At 38.4% G+C, this 18277-nt stretch overlaps 1 protein-coding gene across 3 annotated transcripts in view; it reads left to right on the plus strand.

Annotated features, from left to right (window-relative positions):
* Positions 1-18277, plus strand: part of A1CF (APOBEC1 complementation factor) — a 54165-nt gene that overhangs the window by 4054 nt on the left and 31834 nt on the right. For all 3 annotated transcript variants that reach the window (XM_067552767.1, XM_067552768.1, XM_067552769.1), the window contains exons 2-5: positions 6976-7119; positions 10714-10848; positions 12707-12837; positions 14431-14669. In XM_067552767.1, the coding sequence (XP_067408868.1) occupies positions 7021-7119; positions 10714-10848; positions 12707-12837; positions 14431-14669 (604 nt within the window). In that variant the 5' untranslated portion in view covers positions 6976-7020. The remainder of the gene's footprint in view (positions 1-6975; positions 7120-10713; positions 10849-12706; positions 12838-14430; positions 14670-18277) is intronic.

Here is an 18277-nt window from a genome sequence, read left to right on the forward strand (position 1 = left end):
ATAAACTACTCCTGGTTGATAGATTCCTAGAAGTTTTGAAAACTGATTGTCACATGTACCATATCCTAGGAAGATAAATATAGTAATTTGTATAATATTTAACAACACTCAAAGAAAGAAAGGGTATTTATCAGACACCAATAAAAGAACTAACAGTAACAATTTCATTGCTCTGTACATTTTAAGGGAATAAATAATGATGATTAATTGGATCTCCTGTCTAGCACAGCCCAATGAATTTCACCCAGAAATTTCTGCCATATTTTATGATTGAGCTATAGCATATTTTTGTAGATATACATCTAATTTTCATTTAAAGGCTTCAAGTGATGAGTAATCAACTGCATCCCTTGATAAGTTGTTCCAATAGTTAATTAACCTCACTGTTAAAAATGTAACACCTTAATTTAAGATTAGACAGATCTTCACCTTCCAGCCATTAGATCCTGTTAAGCCTTTGCCTGCTAAATTGAAGAGTGCTCTACTGTCAGAAATCTCCTCACGTAGGTGCCTCTAAACAAAGGGAGAAGTCATGTCTTCACCCTTTCTTTCATAGGAAATTCTATCTATTTGACTTAAGTCCTTCACTGTAAAGCAACTTTTCCAGACCTCAAAATCATTCTCCTAACTCTTTTCTGAAGCCATTCAAAAGTTATCAACATCTTTTTTTGGCATGTTGACACCAGAACTAGACAATATTTTAGTAACTGTCTCCAGTGCTGCATGCACCTCTCCTTCTTATTATTCCCCTGCTTATACATCCAAATATTGCATCACTTGTCCTAACCAGAGCATTGCACTTTAAGCTCACGTTCAGTTGGTTATCTACCACGACTCCTACATGAAATGATCAAGTTATCTGCAAAATGTTTGTGAGAAAATGGTGAAAAGGATGCATACAGGAAAGTACTTACAGCATTCTAGATACCTGGATTCAATATATGTATTAATTCATGCCTGAGCAGAAGACTTACGCAGAATTTAAGTGGACAAATATGAATTCATTTATGGGAACATACATGGAGTTTGCTGAGATGTGTAGATCAGGAGCTGGGGCTATCTCATGCCATATTAAACTGAAAGAAGGCTGTTACAGTTGTTCTCTATCTAGGTCACTGCAGAGGACAGAAACAAAACTAAAGTAATAACCTGAAAAATTCAGCTGCTATGGAAACACACTTGTGGAAGTGACTCATTAGAATGCAACAATTTAGCTTGCATTACTCACACACTGGCTCAGATTTCAGTAGGCCTACTTATGCAAGTAAGGATTTGACCTGCGATCTTTACCTCTAGATAAATAGATTTCCCAATGTAGTTTATGATACACAGTATAAAAAGATGATGATCCAGATACTCCCCACAGGAAAGGAGTACCTAGTGCAATTTCTGTGCCAAGGTAGCCTTTGTTGTCCCCAGTACTCATTTGTCTACATTCCAGGTCAGTTCCCTGGCATAAATTACACTGGCCTCTTGCTAGTGGTCTCAAAGGACTAATGCTAGATTGGAATCAACTGAGTATAAGAAATCCCTAGCCATATTCTTTACATCATCATCAGGGAGTCAAGCTAGGAAATAATCTATTATATAACCTCTCTGCCACTGGCTGATTCCCCTGCACAAAACGTTGTTTGCTTTTTTAAATCTTTCATTAGACTGCACTGGATGTATATGATGAACTTTACAATGATTTAGGGCAAAAAACTGAGCTATTTATCACAGTGGACAGTAGAGGCCTTATACTGTGAGATGTATCAGTAGCATTTGATATTATTAGTAATGGTGTTTTGCTGTGTGATCAGTTGGGTATGGATGGGAATGTTGCTCAACTGATTTTGGTCATATCCCATAGTCTTCCACTGGTTTCATCTCTGCTGCTCTTCAGTTTTTATATATATATTCCTTAATGAAATTTTGGGTCTAGGGTATTGCTGTTATGCTAATGATACCTGTCTATCTATGTCACTGTCTCCAGACAGGGAAATTAGTGGTCATGGCACCTGCAGCATAGAAATCCATGATTTGATGACTCAATTAGTGCGTAAGAACATAAACAAGATCAAAATTGGGTTAACTGGACTGGGCAAGAACTTTGATTTGAGTACTATTTCCTTAGCCTGCACTGTCTTTGAGATGTCACTTGCATAGCCTGAAGTCTGAGCATAACTTTTCACCAGTGGCTGATGCGAGGCAATCAGGTGTCAGGCATGACATGGGCTCAGGTAAATTCTTTTATACTTAGAAAAAAATCAAACTGTCAACAACTAGTGGAATCTGATTTAAAGCTTTTAGTCAACATTAGATTTTATTTTGCAGCTTTATTTTCTGTGCTATGCTATTCTCTGCTTATTTACCACAAATGGAATTCAGCCCAAATTAAGTTGGGACCAATCACTTATGAGGCACCTCAGACAGGAGCAGAAGTCAGACAAAGCTTCTCAGAAGTGATTAAGAGTTTAAGATCTGATTAAGAGCAAAAGGGAGTTGTGATTCCCATCTCCAAACCGCACCTGAATCATGGGTATGGGAGGAGCCCTGACTCAGCGGGGGCAAAGACAGCTGTAGTAATGCATAGATAACTATTCAGGGAAATATTCAGCCTTAGCAACTGTAAGATAACTTTTCATGAACAGAATATATGTATAGGATATCCCAGTATATCATTGGCCAAGCCCAGTCCTGTAAGGTACCGCCTATTTTTGATGGTAGTTGGGGCCCTTGACATCTCATGTGTGTGGGTGTTTTCTAACAATATAATTTGTTCCTTTGTGGAAAGAAAATGCAATAGTAGAACCATAAGAAGTGACAGGAGGACTCCAGTGCAGCATCTGGTTTTTTTTAAAATTGTATTCCTTTAAGTGGTCATTGATTAGCTGTTAACTTTTGAAGCAAGAGATTACACACGACTTTAGGTTCTTCATATTTAGAACAAAATCATCAGAGCATCTAATTTATTTCTCCTTTTCAACTTTATAAATCAAAAGTTCTATTCTTCTGACAGGTCTGATACACATATTGGTAAGCAAGGACAGAAGTTTAAAGAGGTTTGAAAGCTAAAGTTCTTGCATTACAATTGTATTTAATATGTGCTAAGGAGATGTCCATAAAAGTGAAATTTCTGATGGCAGGAGTTCTAATGGAGTTTTGCCATTGACTTCAATGAAAACAGAATCAGGGCTTAGAGCGGCATAACAAAGTTGTGAAGTCAGGTCATGCATGGGCTATATTGGCAACTAATGAGCAGCCGTTGGGCCTCAGCTATGAAATACATTATACATTTCCTTGTAGTTTTCACAAAGAATATTTCACAGCAAGTTCATTGTAATTCAGAAAACTATTTAAGAATCAAAGCAATAAATATCAGCTCCTATAAAAATAGTATGTGCCTATAAAATAAAGCAATAATTAGGCTTTAGCTGATTTAAAAGAAATTCATTCTGTAATTAGAGATGGAAAAGACTTGTTAGACTGTCGAGTCCATCATTCAGCCAGTGCACGTTAGTGGTAACTGGAGGGAATCAGAATAGATATCCCAGTGGCCCAGCACTATGGGATATAGTTCAAGTGTACAGCATTACAGGGACTATTATGTTAAAGTTATACTGTAAATAATGAAATTTGTAAATTAATCTGACAGCAAACCAACAGCTAAAAAAACCCAATAAGATCTGAAAATAAAGCTAACTGTACACACCTGTGAAGATCTGAGAGCAAAGTAGCTTTGAATGCCTTTTATCTACAGCTTAAAGAAGAAGAATCCATTTACCTAAACAATCAACAGATGACAAAAACTGATCATAAGTTCTTTATAACTCAGATCAGTACAATTATATAACCCAATTCCTATCAAAAAATCCTCCATGCCAAAATGTGCCATTAGATATAGAGAGTTTACTTGCATTCAGTTATTTCAACAGGAATGTCACACATGCATTTGATAACAGAATTTGGCCACTAAACTTACATAAAAAACCCCAACACTTCAGATAATTCATGATGCAATTTCCTTTAGTTTAACAGTTAGAGAATTAAATAAAACTGAATATAGCTCAGCATGTGTAACAATGTCGTGAGGCAGCTGCCACTCGGACCACTTTAAAGGACAATTTTAAAGGCATTAAAATAAAAGCCCACCCTCTAAAAGCTTAACAGATCAATTCAGCATGGCAGGAAAAAGGGGAGGGGGGGAGAGCAAAGATTAGAAATACAGAAGTGACAAAACTAAAGAGTGAATAAACAGAAGTACCACTTTGGAATAAAAAGGTTACTTTTAGACAAATACATAGCTATATACACATATACTTAGCTATAGCGACTACATTTGCATATGATTAAGTTTCACACTGAAGGACAGACACACACTAGCAAAGATCCAGTTACATAACAATTTAGGCCTCAATCCTGTGCAATTACATGCATGCATTTGACTTTATGCACTAAGAGACATCCCATTGATTTCAAATTAAGCATATGCCCATATCTTTGCATCTCCAGACTCTGATCCTGTAATAATGGGAGCCTTATCTAGCAGGCTATGTCCAAGTACTGATATTTATCAAGTAGCAGCTCAGGGAAGAGATGTCAGCTATAACCATTCACATACCATAAGTAACTTTTAAAAGAAAAAAGGAGTACTAGCCTAGAATAAATACAATACTTCATAGTTGTTCACTGTGAAGTATGAGAGACAAAACTAGTATTAGTAGGATAACTCAGACTAGAAAGAACACATGCTTCTGTCTGGTGACTGGGATAATTACAATGGTAAAGCACCCAGAGCACTATTTCAGTCCTAACATTAGTGAATTTTAATTCTCCCTAAGTGCTCTCAGTTCTACTGCAGCTCCAGTCACCTGCAAATGGCCAAGAAGCCTCGTAGCTATTCCCTAGTTCAAAACTGTGGTCCTGCTCAGTGAATCCCAAAACACAACACAGTACAGCAAGTACAAATCAAATAACTTTGGCATTAAAGAGCTAGTTAATGGATACAGGTTTATTTTTCATGTATATAGGACCAAAGTGTGCTAAGCACAATTTCTTCTGGTTTGTTCTTAGCCCTACAAAAGTCCTCTTCTTTCTCTACCCTAATTTCTCTGGCCTTGTTTGGTGCTCAAGACGTGTATAATGCAATGCTTCATACAAACAGTTCTGGTATACTGAAAGACAGTACAGTAGAATTTCATGGGGCATTCCAAAATGGCACATTTGTATCTTTCATACAACTATGCCTTTTACAGTGCTTTGAGATTACACATTCTTAATTAAAGTAATAAACTTACAAAGTGGTCTTTGCATTTTTTGCCCTTCCTTCTGCTGCTTTTTTCTTTCTATTGTAGTAGTATTATTTTCCTCTCTCTTTTTCCATGCCTGTTTTTCCACAGGCCACTTTCTCCTTTGCTTTCTATTCCTCTCTAGTCTTTCATTCTGTTCCCTCCCTATTCCCTGTGCTCATCATTCATATGCCCACTCAGGTGTGGCCAGTCATGGCACTCACTCACTCCTACAGGTGACCTCACTTTCTCATTCCCACACATTCATTCTGGTGCTTTCTGTCAGACAAATGTGCTCACTTTAAAGCAACAGCACTAGGTTGGTGGGTCTCTGCTGCTTTTTCTGGTATTTCTATTATATGTTACAGTGATGACAGCAGTAACTTTCAGCAAAATATGGGGCTTTTAAAGAAAGAATAAAGGTTGAAGCAATAGGGACCCCCCAAAATACCATCAATGCTTTTTTAAAGACTAATCATTGCTTTCCTGAAAAATGGGGTTGAAGCTATTATTTCAGCCCTGCCTTAAAAAAATATTAAGGAGTAAACAGATGCAAAAGGAGGCTACTGTGTGACATTTTAGTGTTTAGCTGACAATTGAAACTAATACTGTAAATGATTTTAAGTGTCCGGGCTGGGTTATTTTACACTTCATGTGCTGTATTAACTTTTTAGTAAACAAACCTGATTATTGGTCTTTTTGGACTTGGTTATGGTGTGCATATATACTTAGACACTTTGTTTTCTGAAGTTTTCACAACTTTTCACAAGGACCCTGATCCCACAAACACATTAACAAATGCTAAACTTTAAATATGTGATTTAGAGTCATTTAGTTCAATGGGATTATTCACATACATAAAGCAAAGTGATTGCAGAATCAGCACCTTCATTTGGCAGGATACACAATGGCACACAATAGCATTGGGTCATGTGCTATTGAGTATTGGACAACTGAATTTTTGCAAGTCATAACACTCAGCATCGTATCCGCAGATCCTCTTTGCATGTTCAAATACTATCAGCATACTTTTGGGCACACAAGCTTTGTCATTAAAAATTGTTCAGCATAGAATTGCAACCTGAAATTTGGGATACACAAATGTATAGGCCAGTGAAGCCACTTTAAAAATTTGGCCCTTTGCCAGTATGTGACCCAATTCAAAGTGGTTAAAAACTAAATTTTACAGATAATTTAACCAAAAAACTGCTACATTGTCAAATAGTTCTTAATATTTCAGATGTCTCAGAGCTAAAATTCGGAACACAAGCCTCCCTGCACTCTGAGCTTGTTCAAAATCTTAACTGGGGTACAGATCTGAGTCCTCTAATGGTCCAGATCCCATCTATATGTGCAGACCTCTGAACTCGTGCAGCATCTCATTGGGTTTGATACGGCTTAACGGTTGTGTGAGGGTACACCTGCCCAGAGCAGTTTAGAGCGTTGAGGCCCAAAATGCCATGTTTACAACCCTCGGTGCTGGGCTGTTCAAAAGCTAGATCTGGATCTAAATGTTGTGTTTTGTCCCTTCTCTGCTTAAATGTAAAGGGGGAGGTCACTTTCCTTTTTGACCCGTTATTTTTCTGACAAAGTTATCTAAACTAACTTATTTAGGGAGAATGAGTCATGTAAATATCCTTAATAAAATAGACTTTCTCCTCCTAGAAACATTAATTTACTTAATTTATCTTAAATTTGATTTCAGTGAGCACCCCTAATTAACCTGATTTTTTGCTGATAATCACTCACAATGGAATCAAATCAAAAATCCGGGGATGGATTGACCGGCACACAGAAAGAAGCTGCTCTCCGTGCATTAATTCAGCGCACAGGATATAGTTTGATCCAGGTAGGAACTTGTGATCACATACTTGAGTGCTATTTTATGCATAGTGTCTAATTTTAGCTTTATTTAACTAGTTTTATCAAGGACTTGAATGGTAAATATTTAACAAGGGAACTTTCCTTATCTGGTGGTTCTCTTTTCTTCTTTCTGTAGTTTATGTATGAAAGATACTTTATTTTAATAAGTCGGACTGAATTCTTCCATTGATTTTTGGTTACACTGTAGCCAATCATGAGAAGTCAACCGAAAACCCAGAAATGAATGCCTCTGAATCTCAGGAAAGTTTTGGATTGCAATCTGAACTTCACAGCTGCACTTTATAATATACCAAAGCAAACCCACTATTGCCATGTCTACACTGAGGGGACTGCAATGGCATAGCTGAGGTGTTGTAGCTATACTTGTTTAACCCTATAGCCTACAGCAATTGAAGGGGTTTTTCCATCACTGTAGGAACCCCAACTCCCCAAGCAATGGTAGTAGGTCAACAGAAGCATGCTTCTGTCAGCCTATTTGCGTTTACATTGAGGTTAGGTGGGCATAGCTACAGCGCTTGGAAATGTAGATTTTTCACACCCCTGAACCCTGTAGCTATGTCAACCTAACTTTTAAGTGTAGACCAGGCCTGAATCATATACCCTTTGTACTTTAAAAATGTTTAGATCCAGGTCTGAATTTGACATCCTCAGACCATTTTTAGTCTCTGTAGTTTAAATATTTCATTTATCTGACATACGAGAAAGAGATTCTTTATCAGCCTTAATAACCAGAGGTTTGTTTAAAGTCTGTTTTAGAAAGTCTGAAAATGGGAGATATTTTTGTTTATTTTTACTAAATTTGTAGCAGACTGGAACCCTTCAAAAGTCAAATTATCCAGCTGTTTACTGAATTTTGGACTCTTTCTCAAAACAAACATGGCCTCAATGTATTTCATTTTCAAAAGTTATAGGAAATTAGGCAGTGCTATGAAATAATGTGGTAAATTCTAAGGAAATTCAAGTGGTAATGAGAGTGAGCTGTATGGAGTTTATCAAGGCTCAGCTCTTGTCCCTTGTTTCGGGACAGAAGTACGGTAAGCATCACAGTAGCCTGAAGAGGCAGTTTTTGATTAAAAGGAACCTGCAAATACGAAAACTACAGGGCAGACAATTAAAATATAAAAAAACCCCAAACACCAGAATGTTTATATAGCATATAAAACTACACACTACAGGTAAGCAAGCATTTGAGTTTCCTGCATTTTAACATTATCTACTAAACTGTACACAAAGTGAGATAAAAATAATGTGCTATGTCTGCTGTAGTTATGTTCTGCATTTCTTTCTTTATCCTAGCCTTCTTTTCTCTTTCTACCTTCATCTGTAATTTTCAGCATCTGATTTCCCCTCATTTTCAGTTTCTTCATCTCTTCTTTCTCTGACACCTTTCTATTTCTCTTTGCTTCCCAGGTTCTTCCTTTCTCCCCACTATTTTCTTTCTTCTTTCACCCCCATATTTCCTTGCCTCATGTTCTCTGGAGTTTTATATCAAACTCATCACCAAACTGTCTTAGTCTGCCCCTTATCCCACACTCACTTTCCCCACTACCCACTCACTCAACTGCAAAAAGGGAAGAGGTCTTAGGAAAACAGTTCTTACTCCTTCCACGTAATCTGTGGCAAGCCAAGAGTTGGGTTGGGGTCCTTTTTCCTTCTTTCAACCCATGAGGTGAGGACCTTGCTGACTGAAATAGGTTTTTATTTTCTGCTGAGTCATCCCATTCACTTACAAATACATTAACTCAATGAACTAATTAAAAGGAAAGATTTTGTTTCTCCAATACTTTGTTTTGCGGTGGCATGGTAAATTTTCATATGCCTTTCTCATCTGAATCTACTTTGGATCAAAAGGCTTTTGGGTTTGTTTTTTTTCAAATTCCTTTCACTTAGCCTTTCTTGAATGGATCCCACAGGATCCACAGGGACGCATTAGTAATCACAGTTAGCAATGTGACAAAACTGAACAGTTTTATCACACCTTGGCTATACATAATGAATCTGCAGATGTTCATGGAATTTTTCTGTGTCAACAGTCACTTGTACAGCATGCCAGCAGAACTGCACCTTCGGGGGCAGGGAAATGGTGTTTAATGATGCCAGCTTCAGTGTTTGAAAATGATACTGCAGGAGCTCACTCCTGAATGAAAGCTCTGTTATGACTCTGCCAAGATGATGAAAATATTTACAGTATGAAGAACGATAATGGATAATTCACTACTACATCTACCCAACTGATGATTCATAGGAAATAGACTGTAAGAGATTTCTTGCTCCCTCTTCACTTATATTTCTTGCAGTTTCCCTCTAAGATTTTAATCAGTTGCATTTTGCTGTGCTCACTCTACCTACAGAGCTCAAAATGTTTTCCCGCTTTATTAAATAGTTTAGGGTTGGAATGACTTCAGAGGGCAAATGACTAAAGAACTGGGGCGTGTCTACACAGTAAGTGAGTACACAGCAAACCAGGGTGTGAATCTACAGTGCACTAGCTTGTCATACATTAACTCACCATGTGGACTTCCTGAAGCACAGTAAAAGTCCCACTCTCTCTCCTCTTCCAAATATCTCCTGGAAACATAATTCCTCCAGGAGCAGATGTGTAAGCTTGTCTCTTCTTTGTTCTGTATAGTAAGAAGCTCACCATTAACTACTGAAATCCAGTATAAATTTAATAATAAATGTTTCTGACCAGTCGGAGGATTGTGAAAACTTGTACTTTTACTGAATGCATTACTAGGCGACAACCAAAACGAACACATGTTCTACTGAGTGCACCTGTCATACCAAGTTTAGAAAAGCTATCTGACGTTGACTTTTTAATCCAGTTCAAACATTTGAAAATGTGTTACCTGAAATAACTGAAGCCAAGATGCTCATCTCTCCAATACTCTACTATGTCACTTGTGACCCTCAGAGAAACTCTCTGCAGTACAAACTGGTTATCTCTCAAGGACATCAGGAAGCTGCCATTAGGCACTGTAGAAGGCAAACTTAGGAGCTGATCTTGTTGTTTCTGAAACTGATGATTTTTTTTTATTGACTTCAATGGGAGCTGGATTAGGACACCTGCTTGCTTTCTAACACTCAGAAAGCACTAGTAAACTATAAACTTTGACTCTGTAAAGTGTGTTTGATGCTAGGCAGGCAGTGGTTTAGCCTCTGGTAGGTTGGCATTCTTTTCCAATACATCATGTTATATTCAACACGGCAGCATCAGAAAGGTAGCATTTGACTGGGGTCTACCCACATAGTGCAACAAGAAGTAAAGAAAGATAGATAACATTTTGGCAAATATTGAGTGACTTCACTGGGCACTGCACCAGGCCTTAATGTCAGGAGAGATGCACAGAGACATTGTTTCAGATGGCAGGAGCTGAAGAGAAGTCATTGTATCAGGAGTTTATGAAGGAACAGAAAGGATGCAGAGATGAGCAGAGGGGCCAGGAGAGGATGAGGAGAGAGAAATACATGGAGAGTTATAGAAACAAGAAAGGCAATTTTGCTAGATTTCTGTTGATACTACATATTTTAAAATACATGTTTATTTTCTTTGATGCAGGAAAATGGACAAAGAAAGTATGGAGGTCCGCCACCTGGTTGGGATGCCCTGCCACCAGAGAGGGGCTGTGAGATTTTCATTGGGAAATTACCCCGAGACCTTTTTGAAGATGAACTTATCCCACTATGTGAAAAAGTAATGTTTTACATTAAAGAGATTTTCCTCTTCTTGTACCATATCACATGTTCCTGATAAAAGCGGTGTTCAGAAAGAAGGCAGCATTTACTTACAATGCATTAAACAGGAAAAATTTCAAACAGAATTTTAAGTCAAAGGAATGGCCAATGAGTTAAAATAATATTTGCCTTGTACATGAAATAACAAATGGAAAAATTGAAATGCATATCATTCTAATGCACAAACATTAGCAACTATTCTTGTGTGTGTGAACAATCCCTAGGGTATAACCCTGCTAATAAAGTTTCCCTAAATGTCCATGTAGGATTCTTCTGTGCTTGGTGAGGCTACTGTGAGATTGCTCTGTTACCTAAAACTGTTCTGAGTCTCACTTTCTATTACAGGGCTAAGCTGTATGCTTATACTTGGCTGGAGCTACGGAAATGTGGGGGTATAGAGCAGAAGCAGCTGAGCAGAGGTGCTCTGATGCATGCTATCTGCAGAGGTGCTCTGACACATGCTGTCTGCACAGGGCTGATACAAGCAGAATACCTCCTGGAGCACCTGGCAGAGAAAGTGTGATATAGCATTCCTTCCACCTGATTTTTGGGAGGAGCAGCTTGCTCCTTCAATGACTCCTTCCAGATCCTAACAGGTGTGTAGGGCCCTTAATGTGCCCCATCCTGTCTAATTACCCCTACTGGGACCATGAAACATGACAGGGTATATCTAGCCTTCACAGATATGCACATGCAACTGCTGTAATTGTGTGTGTGAATTGGCGTGCAGTCACTTACATATTTTTGCACACACAAGAAGGGAGTAGTTTAAAAACATGAAAGCAGTATCGGCAACATAATCATTTGATTAACCTAAGTAACCACATACTTATATTATTGTAACTCTTCTGCCTTCCCCCCTCCATTTTTTTTATCCCTACGCTTCATTGCATCAGTTCCAAAATTAAATTGTATGTTCCTTGAGACAACGACAAAATGTAAAATCCTGACTCCAGTGAAGTCAGTGGTAAAACGCCTATTGACTTCAGTGGGGCCAGGATTTCACTCCATGTCTTATTTTTTGTAAAGTGCTTAGCACTCTTTAGGTACTGGATAATAATAATTATATCAGGGCGTGCACATATTGTGCCCTCCCCTTATCATTAATTGTAATCATGTTCCCAGCTATGGAAGCCTTCCAAAAGTTTTGCCTGATCCTCCTGCAGCATTCCTGTCTTCTCAGTAGTCTTTACTGCCATCCTTAATTCAATATGAAAAGAAAAAAATTCCACCAAAAGTGGAGCAGAAGAAAGATTAGTCAAGTGAGGTGCACGTGTTGAATCAGTGTCTCTTTCTTTTACTTTGAGAACAAGCTGTGTGGTTCTGGAACTTCAGATCTGGTTCACAGATACTGTGTGGTTTTGGAACTTCCAGTCCTTTTCTTTCCAGGCACAGACGGAAATTAAATATTTTAAAACAAAGAGAAAATCAGTGCAAGACATCATTTTACTGTGACAAATGCACATTAAGGTTCTTGAGGCACACATTGTAACTGCGGTACTGTGTTACATGGTGTACTGTGTTGAATGGAGGTCGTTTACCTTGCTAAAGAGAGCTGCAGTGCTAAGTCAGCCCTAACTGTCACTTAAACATATGTTGCCTTTATTTATTTGGACTTCATTCATGGGTCAGAAAACAGTTCTTAAGTTAAACAGGTTCTGGTTGATGATCACATTGATGGATATGTTCAAACAACTCCGAGGTGATGTGTACACAAGACAGAGTCAGCGAAATAACCAGCTTTGTGTAAATAGCTTCTGTGCTGTTGGTGAAAGTTTCCTTCAGAATGGGTTATTAATTTTTCTTTTCATTTACAGATTGGTAAAATCTATGAAATGAGAATGATGATGGACTTCAATGGAAACAATAGGGGATATGCCTTTGTAACATTCTCTAATAAACAGGAGGCTAAGAATGCAATCAAGCAACTCAATAATTATGAAATTAGGTAAGCATGTTCATATAAAGTTGAAATCAAATGATGCATTAGTCTGTTTTATTATACTCTGGCTATTCGTTCTGTGACCTGCAAAAGAGTTGTATAATTAGCTAAACCTTAAAATCACATGATCCACTGTTCCTTTGTACAGTCAATCGGTCACTTTCCCATTAATGAAAAGACACTTATAATAAGCTAACTGGAAATTTCTGGTTGAAGTGTTTTTTCAACAGAAAATGCAATTTCCATAAAATCAAAATTTCCACAGGAAATTTTCCCAAGGAACAAAAAACTTTCATGAGCTAAAATGAATAAAATAAACAATTTTGTTTTAAAATGGTTCAGGTCAATTGAAATGTTTTGTTTAGGCAACTTCAACCCTTTTTTTTATTTTGACCACTTTTCATTTTTTTTAAAATTATAATTAACTTAAATGTCAAAATTAAAAGTCATTTCAAACCTGAAAAATTGACATTTTCATTAACGAAGTGTGAACATGTAATGTTTTAAGAATTTCAAACATTTTTTTTTTAGTTGAAAACTGTCAAAACCAACTCTCTCCTGCAAAGTTTCCATTTTAATAAATCTGCATTTTCTGAAAAATGTGTTTTGTCAAAAAATTCCTGATCGGCTCTACTGGCAACCCTATTTTGGCTCCTGGGGAGGCAGGAAGAGCTGCTGACTAGCCCCTGCCTTTGAGGGGAGTTGCCAACTGGCGGGAAGGGATCCTTCTTAAATTCACAGAGTATGAGTGGCATGAGCATGAACAGGCTGAGGCCCATGAGGGATTGGATTTTCTGATATTATTTAGGGCTGGCAGGGGATGAAACTGGGAGGCTGTGCAGGAAATGAAGAGCCTTTTAAGGCTTGTGGGGAAGGAAGCTGTAACTGTTCTCCAGCCCCTCTGGAGGGGTTGTGAAGAAGAGGAGGTAAAATGGGAATGAATGCAAGAATCTTCACTCCCTGAGGCTCTGCATGGAACACAGAGAAAAGCAGGAAGCACCCAGAGAGAACAGGGATTAGTATTCCCTATAGCCTGAATCATGCAGGTTGGTGAACAAGAGGAGGTAGAGAGAGGTTGTCTCCCCTGACCCCTAATTATGCTGAGCCACAGGCAGACTGTGATTTCACAGTTAGCTGACACAACGGTGAACACGATTTGTCCTCATCTACAGTGACTGTGAGGCATGGTCATCATCATATGAGCTAAACACAATTTTTTACCATTGTGTTCCTCAATGGTACAGTTCTGGGGTAAAGACAACCCTCAATGGCCACTTGTGGAAATAAACACCCCGGAAATTAAAGACTGAAATTTATTTTTCCCAAAGTCTCAAATGATTTCAAAGCAATATATTCTCAAAATACTGATACTTGCCTGCAGCCCCAATTTTTGTGGGTGTGTGAACATTCAAAACCAATTCTGAATATATTCCTTTTTGTCTGGCAAGATTGCTGACTGAGTATTGGATGGGATATACTGCTCAAATGGAGTGACATGATAGATATGTTTTAATCTGTGTTTTTGGGAAGATGGAGCTTGTGATTTCTCAAAGAACCGAGCCCGATAAATTACAAACTGGAACTGTTGTTTGTATGCAGGAACGGACGACTACTAGGGGTTTGCGCCAGTGTAGACAACTGCCGTTTGTTTGTAGGAGGAATCCCAAAAAACAAGAAGAGAGAAGAAATTCTAGCAGAGATGAGGAAGGTAACAGATGGAGTCATCGATGTCATTGTGTATCCCAGTGCAGCAGACAAAGCAAAAAACCGTGGCTTTGCTTTTGTGGAATACGAAAGTCATCGAGCAGCAGCAATGGCAAGAAGAAAACTACTACCAGGTTTGTCTGCAGTGCTGGTCATATTGCTTCCTTCACTACGGCACTTCACGAGGTCATTTAGCATTAAAGAAATCAACAGCAAATGCTGCCATTTTTCAGCTTTCCAACTGCTTGCCAGCCCAGCTGGGGGAGAGGCAGAAAGCCCAGCTACTCAACTCCTTCACTTCCCCCCAGCTCCGGGGCCAACCAGGTAGAGAGATGAGTTGCTTAGCCTCTCCAGCCCCCCCAGTGGGGAGGAGGTGGATATGGTGAGTCCCCAGCTGGCTGCATGTCCGGTCTCAGAACTTGGGGGTAGACAGAGAGGCAAAGTCAGGGAGCTCAGTCTCAGTTGCCCTCCCCCGGCAAAGCATTGTCAATTGGGGAAAAGCCTTCCTAGTGGGCAGCTGAAGAGCTGAAATTTTGAGGCAAAAGTGAAATTTTCCCATGGAAAGTTTTGATTTTGGGAGAAGGGCATTTTCAGTCATAAATATCATTCCAACAAAAATTTCCCAACCAATTCTACTCTCTAATGCAAAGCATAACATGATGTTACACCTCTTTCCCCTTCCTATGTATGCCCTGTCTATTTATATGAAAGCTGTTAGAGGCAGGGACTGTTTACTACTTGGTGTTTGTACAGTGCCTAGTACAATTGGGCCCCACTCTTGGTTGGTTCCTTGGCTCTACCATAATAAACATGATAAATAATCATCAGTAGGCACTCATGCAGCACTCACTGCTTCAGGAGTTCCACTGATGGAGATTGACCTTTCCCCGTCCACTGCCACCCTCTCTTGGGGCAGCGCTGACTGCTTATAGGCCCCTGAAAGAGGGAAAAGGTGTGCCTGCTGGACTTTCAACTGCCAACGCTCCAACTCAGTGTCTATGCCATCTTTTATTTGCAGTCTCTTGAACTGCATCTGACCCCATAAATTATTATTACACCTGAATATTACACTTTTGCACCACTGTAGTCCCTTTTATTTATGTGTTTTATAGAACATTAAGTGATTTGCCCAAGGTCAGATCAGTTATTTACTGAGACAGGAATTTAACTCTGTAGTCCTGACTTAATTCCTGTCTAATTACAGACATCAATTTTAAGAAATTACCTTTATATAATACAGAGACATCCAACTCATGCACATGCATGTACTTTATTATATGCATCAAAATCATCTTCAAAGGACAATACTTTTCAAGTTAATACAGGCCAAATTAGCCTCTGCAATACAGCAGATTGTTTAGTGTGAATTCAGTGGAATTAGCCTTGATAGGCCATTTTCTTAGTCCAAAATGATTTGCTAGGCTCCTTTCAGGAAAAGAAATGCTCAATCTCTGCTGAAATTAGAAATGAATCTCTAATAAGAAATTAGAAATGAATCTCATTTATCATTATTTGTACTGGCTCAGTTTAATAAGTTTAAAATAGAGTTGCTACAGATTTTCAAGATTTAAAGTTGCATATTTTCTTCCCAGGATGGTGGGGGAGATGGCAAGATTCTGAATGTGGGAATATTTATGGGCCCTAATCCAGGAATTTGGGTACTCTCATAAACTAAGTGGGAATCAATGGTACTCAATACCTTGCAGGATTTGGAGTATATGATATGAGGCCATTATTCAGGAAAGCAGTTAAGAACATAGTTAACTTTAAGAATGTACTTGAGCATTTTCCTGAATAGGGACAGTTTCCTAACTGGAGCCGAAGGAAGAAATATCTAATGAGGAATTGCATTTACGGCTAGACTTAAATTATATAAAGAATATCTCTGAATAAGAATATACTACATGTTACATTTGAAGACTCTCACCAAGATGATAGAAGAAAAGTTTAATAGTAATTAGACTTAAGATCTGATTAATTTTAAGTAGGCTTGTACAGGTATCACTGAGGAGGTAATATGAATACAGTAGGGTTACATAGGGTATGTCTATACTGACAGTGGCAAAGTTGCCACCGTCGGATCGACCTATCTGGATCAATTGAGCGGTCAGTGAAGACCTGCTCAGTCGATCCAGAAGTCAACACCGGTAAACCACCCCCTTAAATGGCATAGCGCTGCATGGACAGGAACACAGTTCCCATTGGCACAGTGCAGTGAAGGCACTGCACAGAAGGGAAGCACAGCAGTCGATGGGAGTTATGCAGGCTACTCTGCATAGCTTGCATAACTCCCGTTGACTGCCGCTGAATCGCCAGGTAAGTGTAGACCAGGGCATAGGTAACTTATAATTGGCCTAAAGAACCTCTAGCACTTGTGATAATGATCAAGGTGAAAAAAAAAAAAACTTGACTGTCAGATCCCAAGATGAGTTTACAGAGCTGACCATTAGAAGATCAGCTTCCATAACACACACATCCTGTGAAAGGCACCATGAATTATTAATAATCAATATTAGATCTTCAAATTGTGTGCAATGAAAGTCAGAAAAGAGAACTAGATCTTGGTACTATCACTCTTACAACACATCTAGTATTACAAAAGTTCCACGTTTACACTGAACTTTACATACTGGGCAGAAGTGTGGAATAGTGACAAAAGCATGGAGATAGGGGTTAAGAGTTCAAGATTCTTTAAGCAGCTCTACCAGTCACTGTGTGACTTTGGCCAAATCCTACTTCTTCAGTTTTCCCCATTTGTCAGATAGGAATAATACTTCACAGAAGTGCTGTCAGAATCAAATAATGTTTGTAAAGTACTCCTAGGTCTTCCTCCGAAGTCTGTTGCTAGATAGACATTTTTGATTACTCTACATTCATCTTAGCATATGAGCATAATTTAAGATCATATACTGTGGGCTAAATTAATATCACTCAAAGATTTTAAAATAAAGTCCAATGGGATACCACCACTTGATGCAGTGGGCAAAGTCTTCAGATATATTTTGCTTTAAGGTAGATTTAAGCTGTTAGAAAAGCTTCTATTGTTCTGTGGATATATAGAATTCAGGCAGTTGCAGAGCAAGCTACATCACTCTTCTTTGATTATGAGCCTAACTGCTCCCTGAGGGACTATTTTTAAGGGTAGTTTAGTGTAAGAGGTAGAGAGTGTCAAAAATAGAAACACACATTTTGAAGAAAAAACTTTGTCTCTTCTCCCCTCCCCCAATGCAATTTTTTTATCTAGTTAAAGTATGAGGGAACTTCAGTGTTCAAGTTTATTTATTCCTTGAAGAGACCAGCAGCAAAATCAGTCAGTTACTTCCACTAATGATTTGAACACTGAGAACTGGCCCAAAACCATATATTTTACATAGGTTAACAATTACCTACCAAATGACTACTTTTAGTCATTACCAGTTTAAGCCAACTTTAGGCAGCACTGAAAGGATATAGAACTAGAGTTGGTCAAACTCACTTCAGATTTATTCTGAACAGAAAATATCTTATTTTTAAAGGAAACTTTTTTTTATTAATTGTTCAACTTTTTCAACAATAAAAATGTTTCCCAATTCCTTCCCTCCCTATTTTCTTCCCCTTTTTCTCCCTGGTATCCTCCTCCCTTGGAAAAAGGAGGAGAACCCCTAAAATTTGTTTCCATTTTGTCAAAAGTAAAAAAATATATATATATATCATAGAAAGACAAGATAAAAGAACTGCACTGATAACCTCCATTGTTATCTGG

This window comes from Emydura macquarii, unplaced genomic scaffold (genome assembly GCF_026122565.2).
Source record: "Emydura macquarii macquarii isolate MOO-44397 ecotype Brisbane River unplaced genomic scaffold, CSIRO-AGI_Emac_v2 contig_1390, whole genome shotgun sequence".
In the NCBI taxonomy this organism is placed as follows: Eukaryota; Metazoa; Chordata; order Testudines; family Chelidae; genus Emydura; species Emydura macquarii.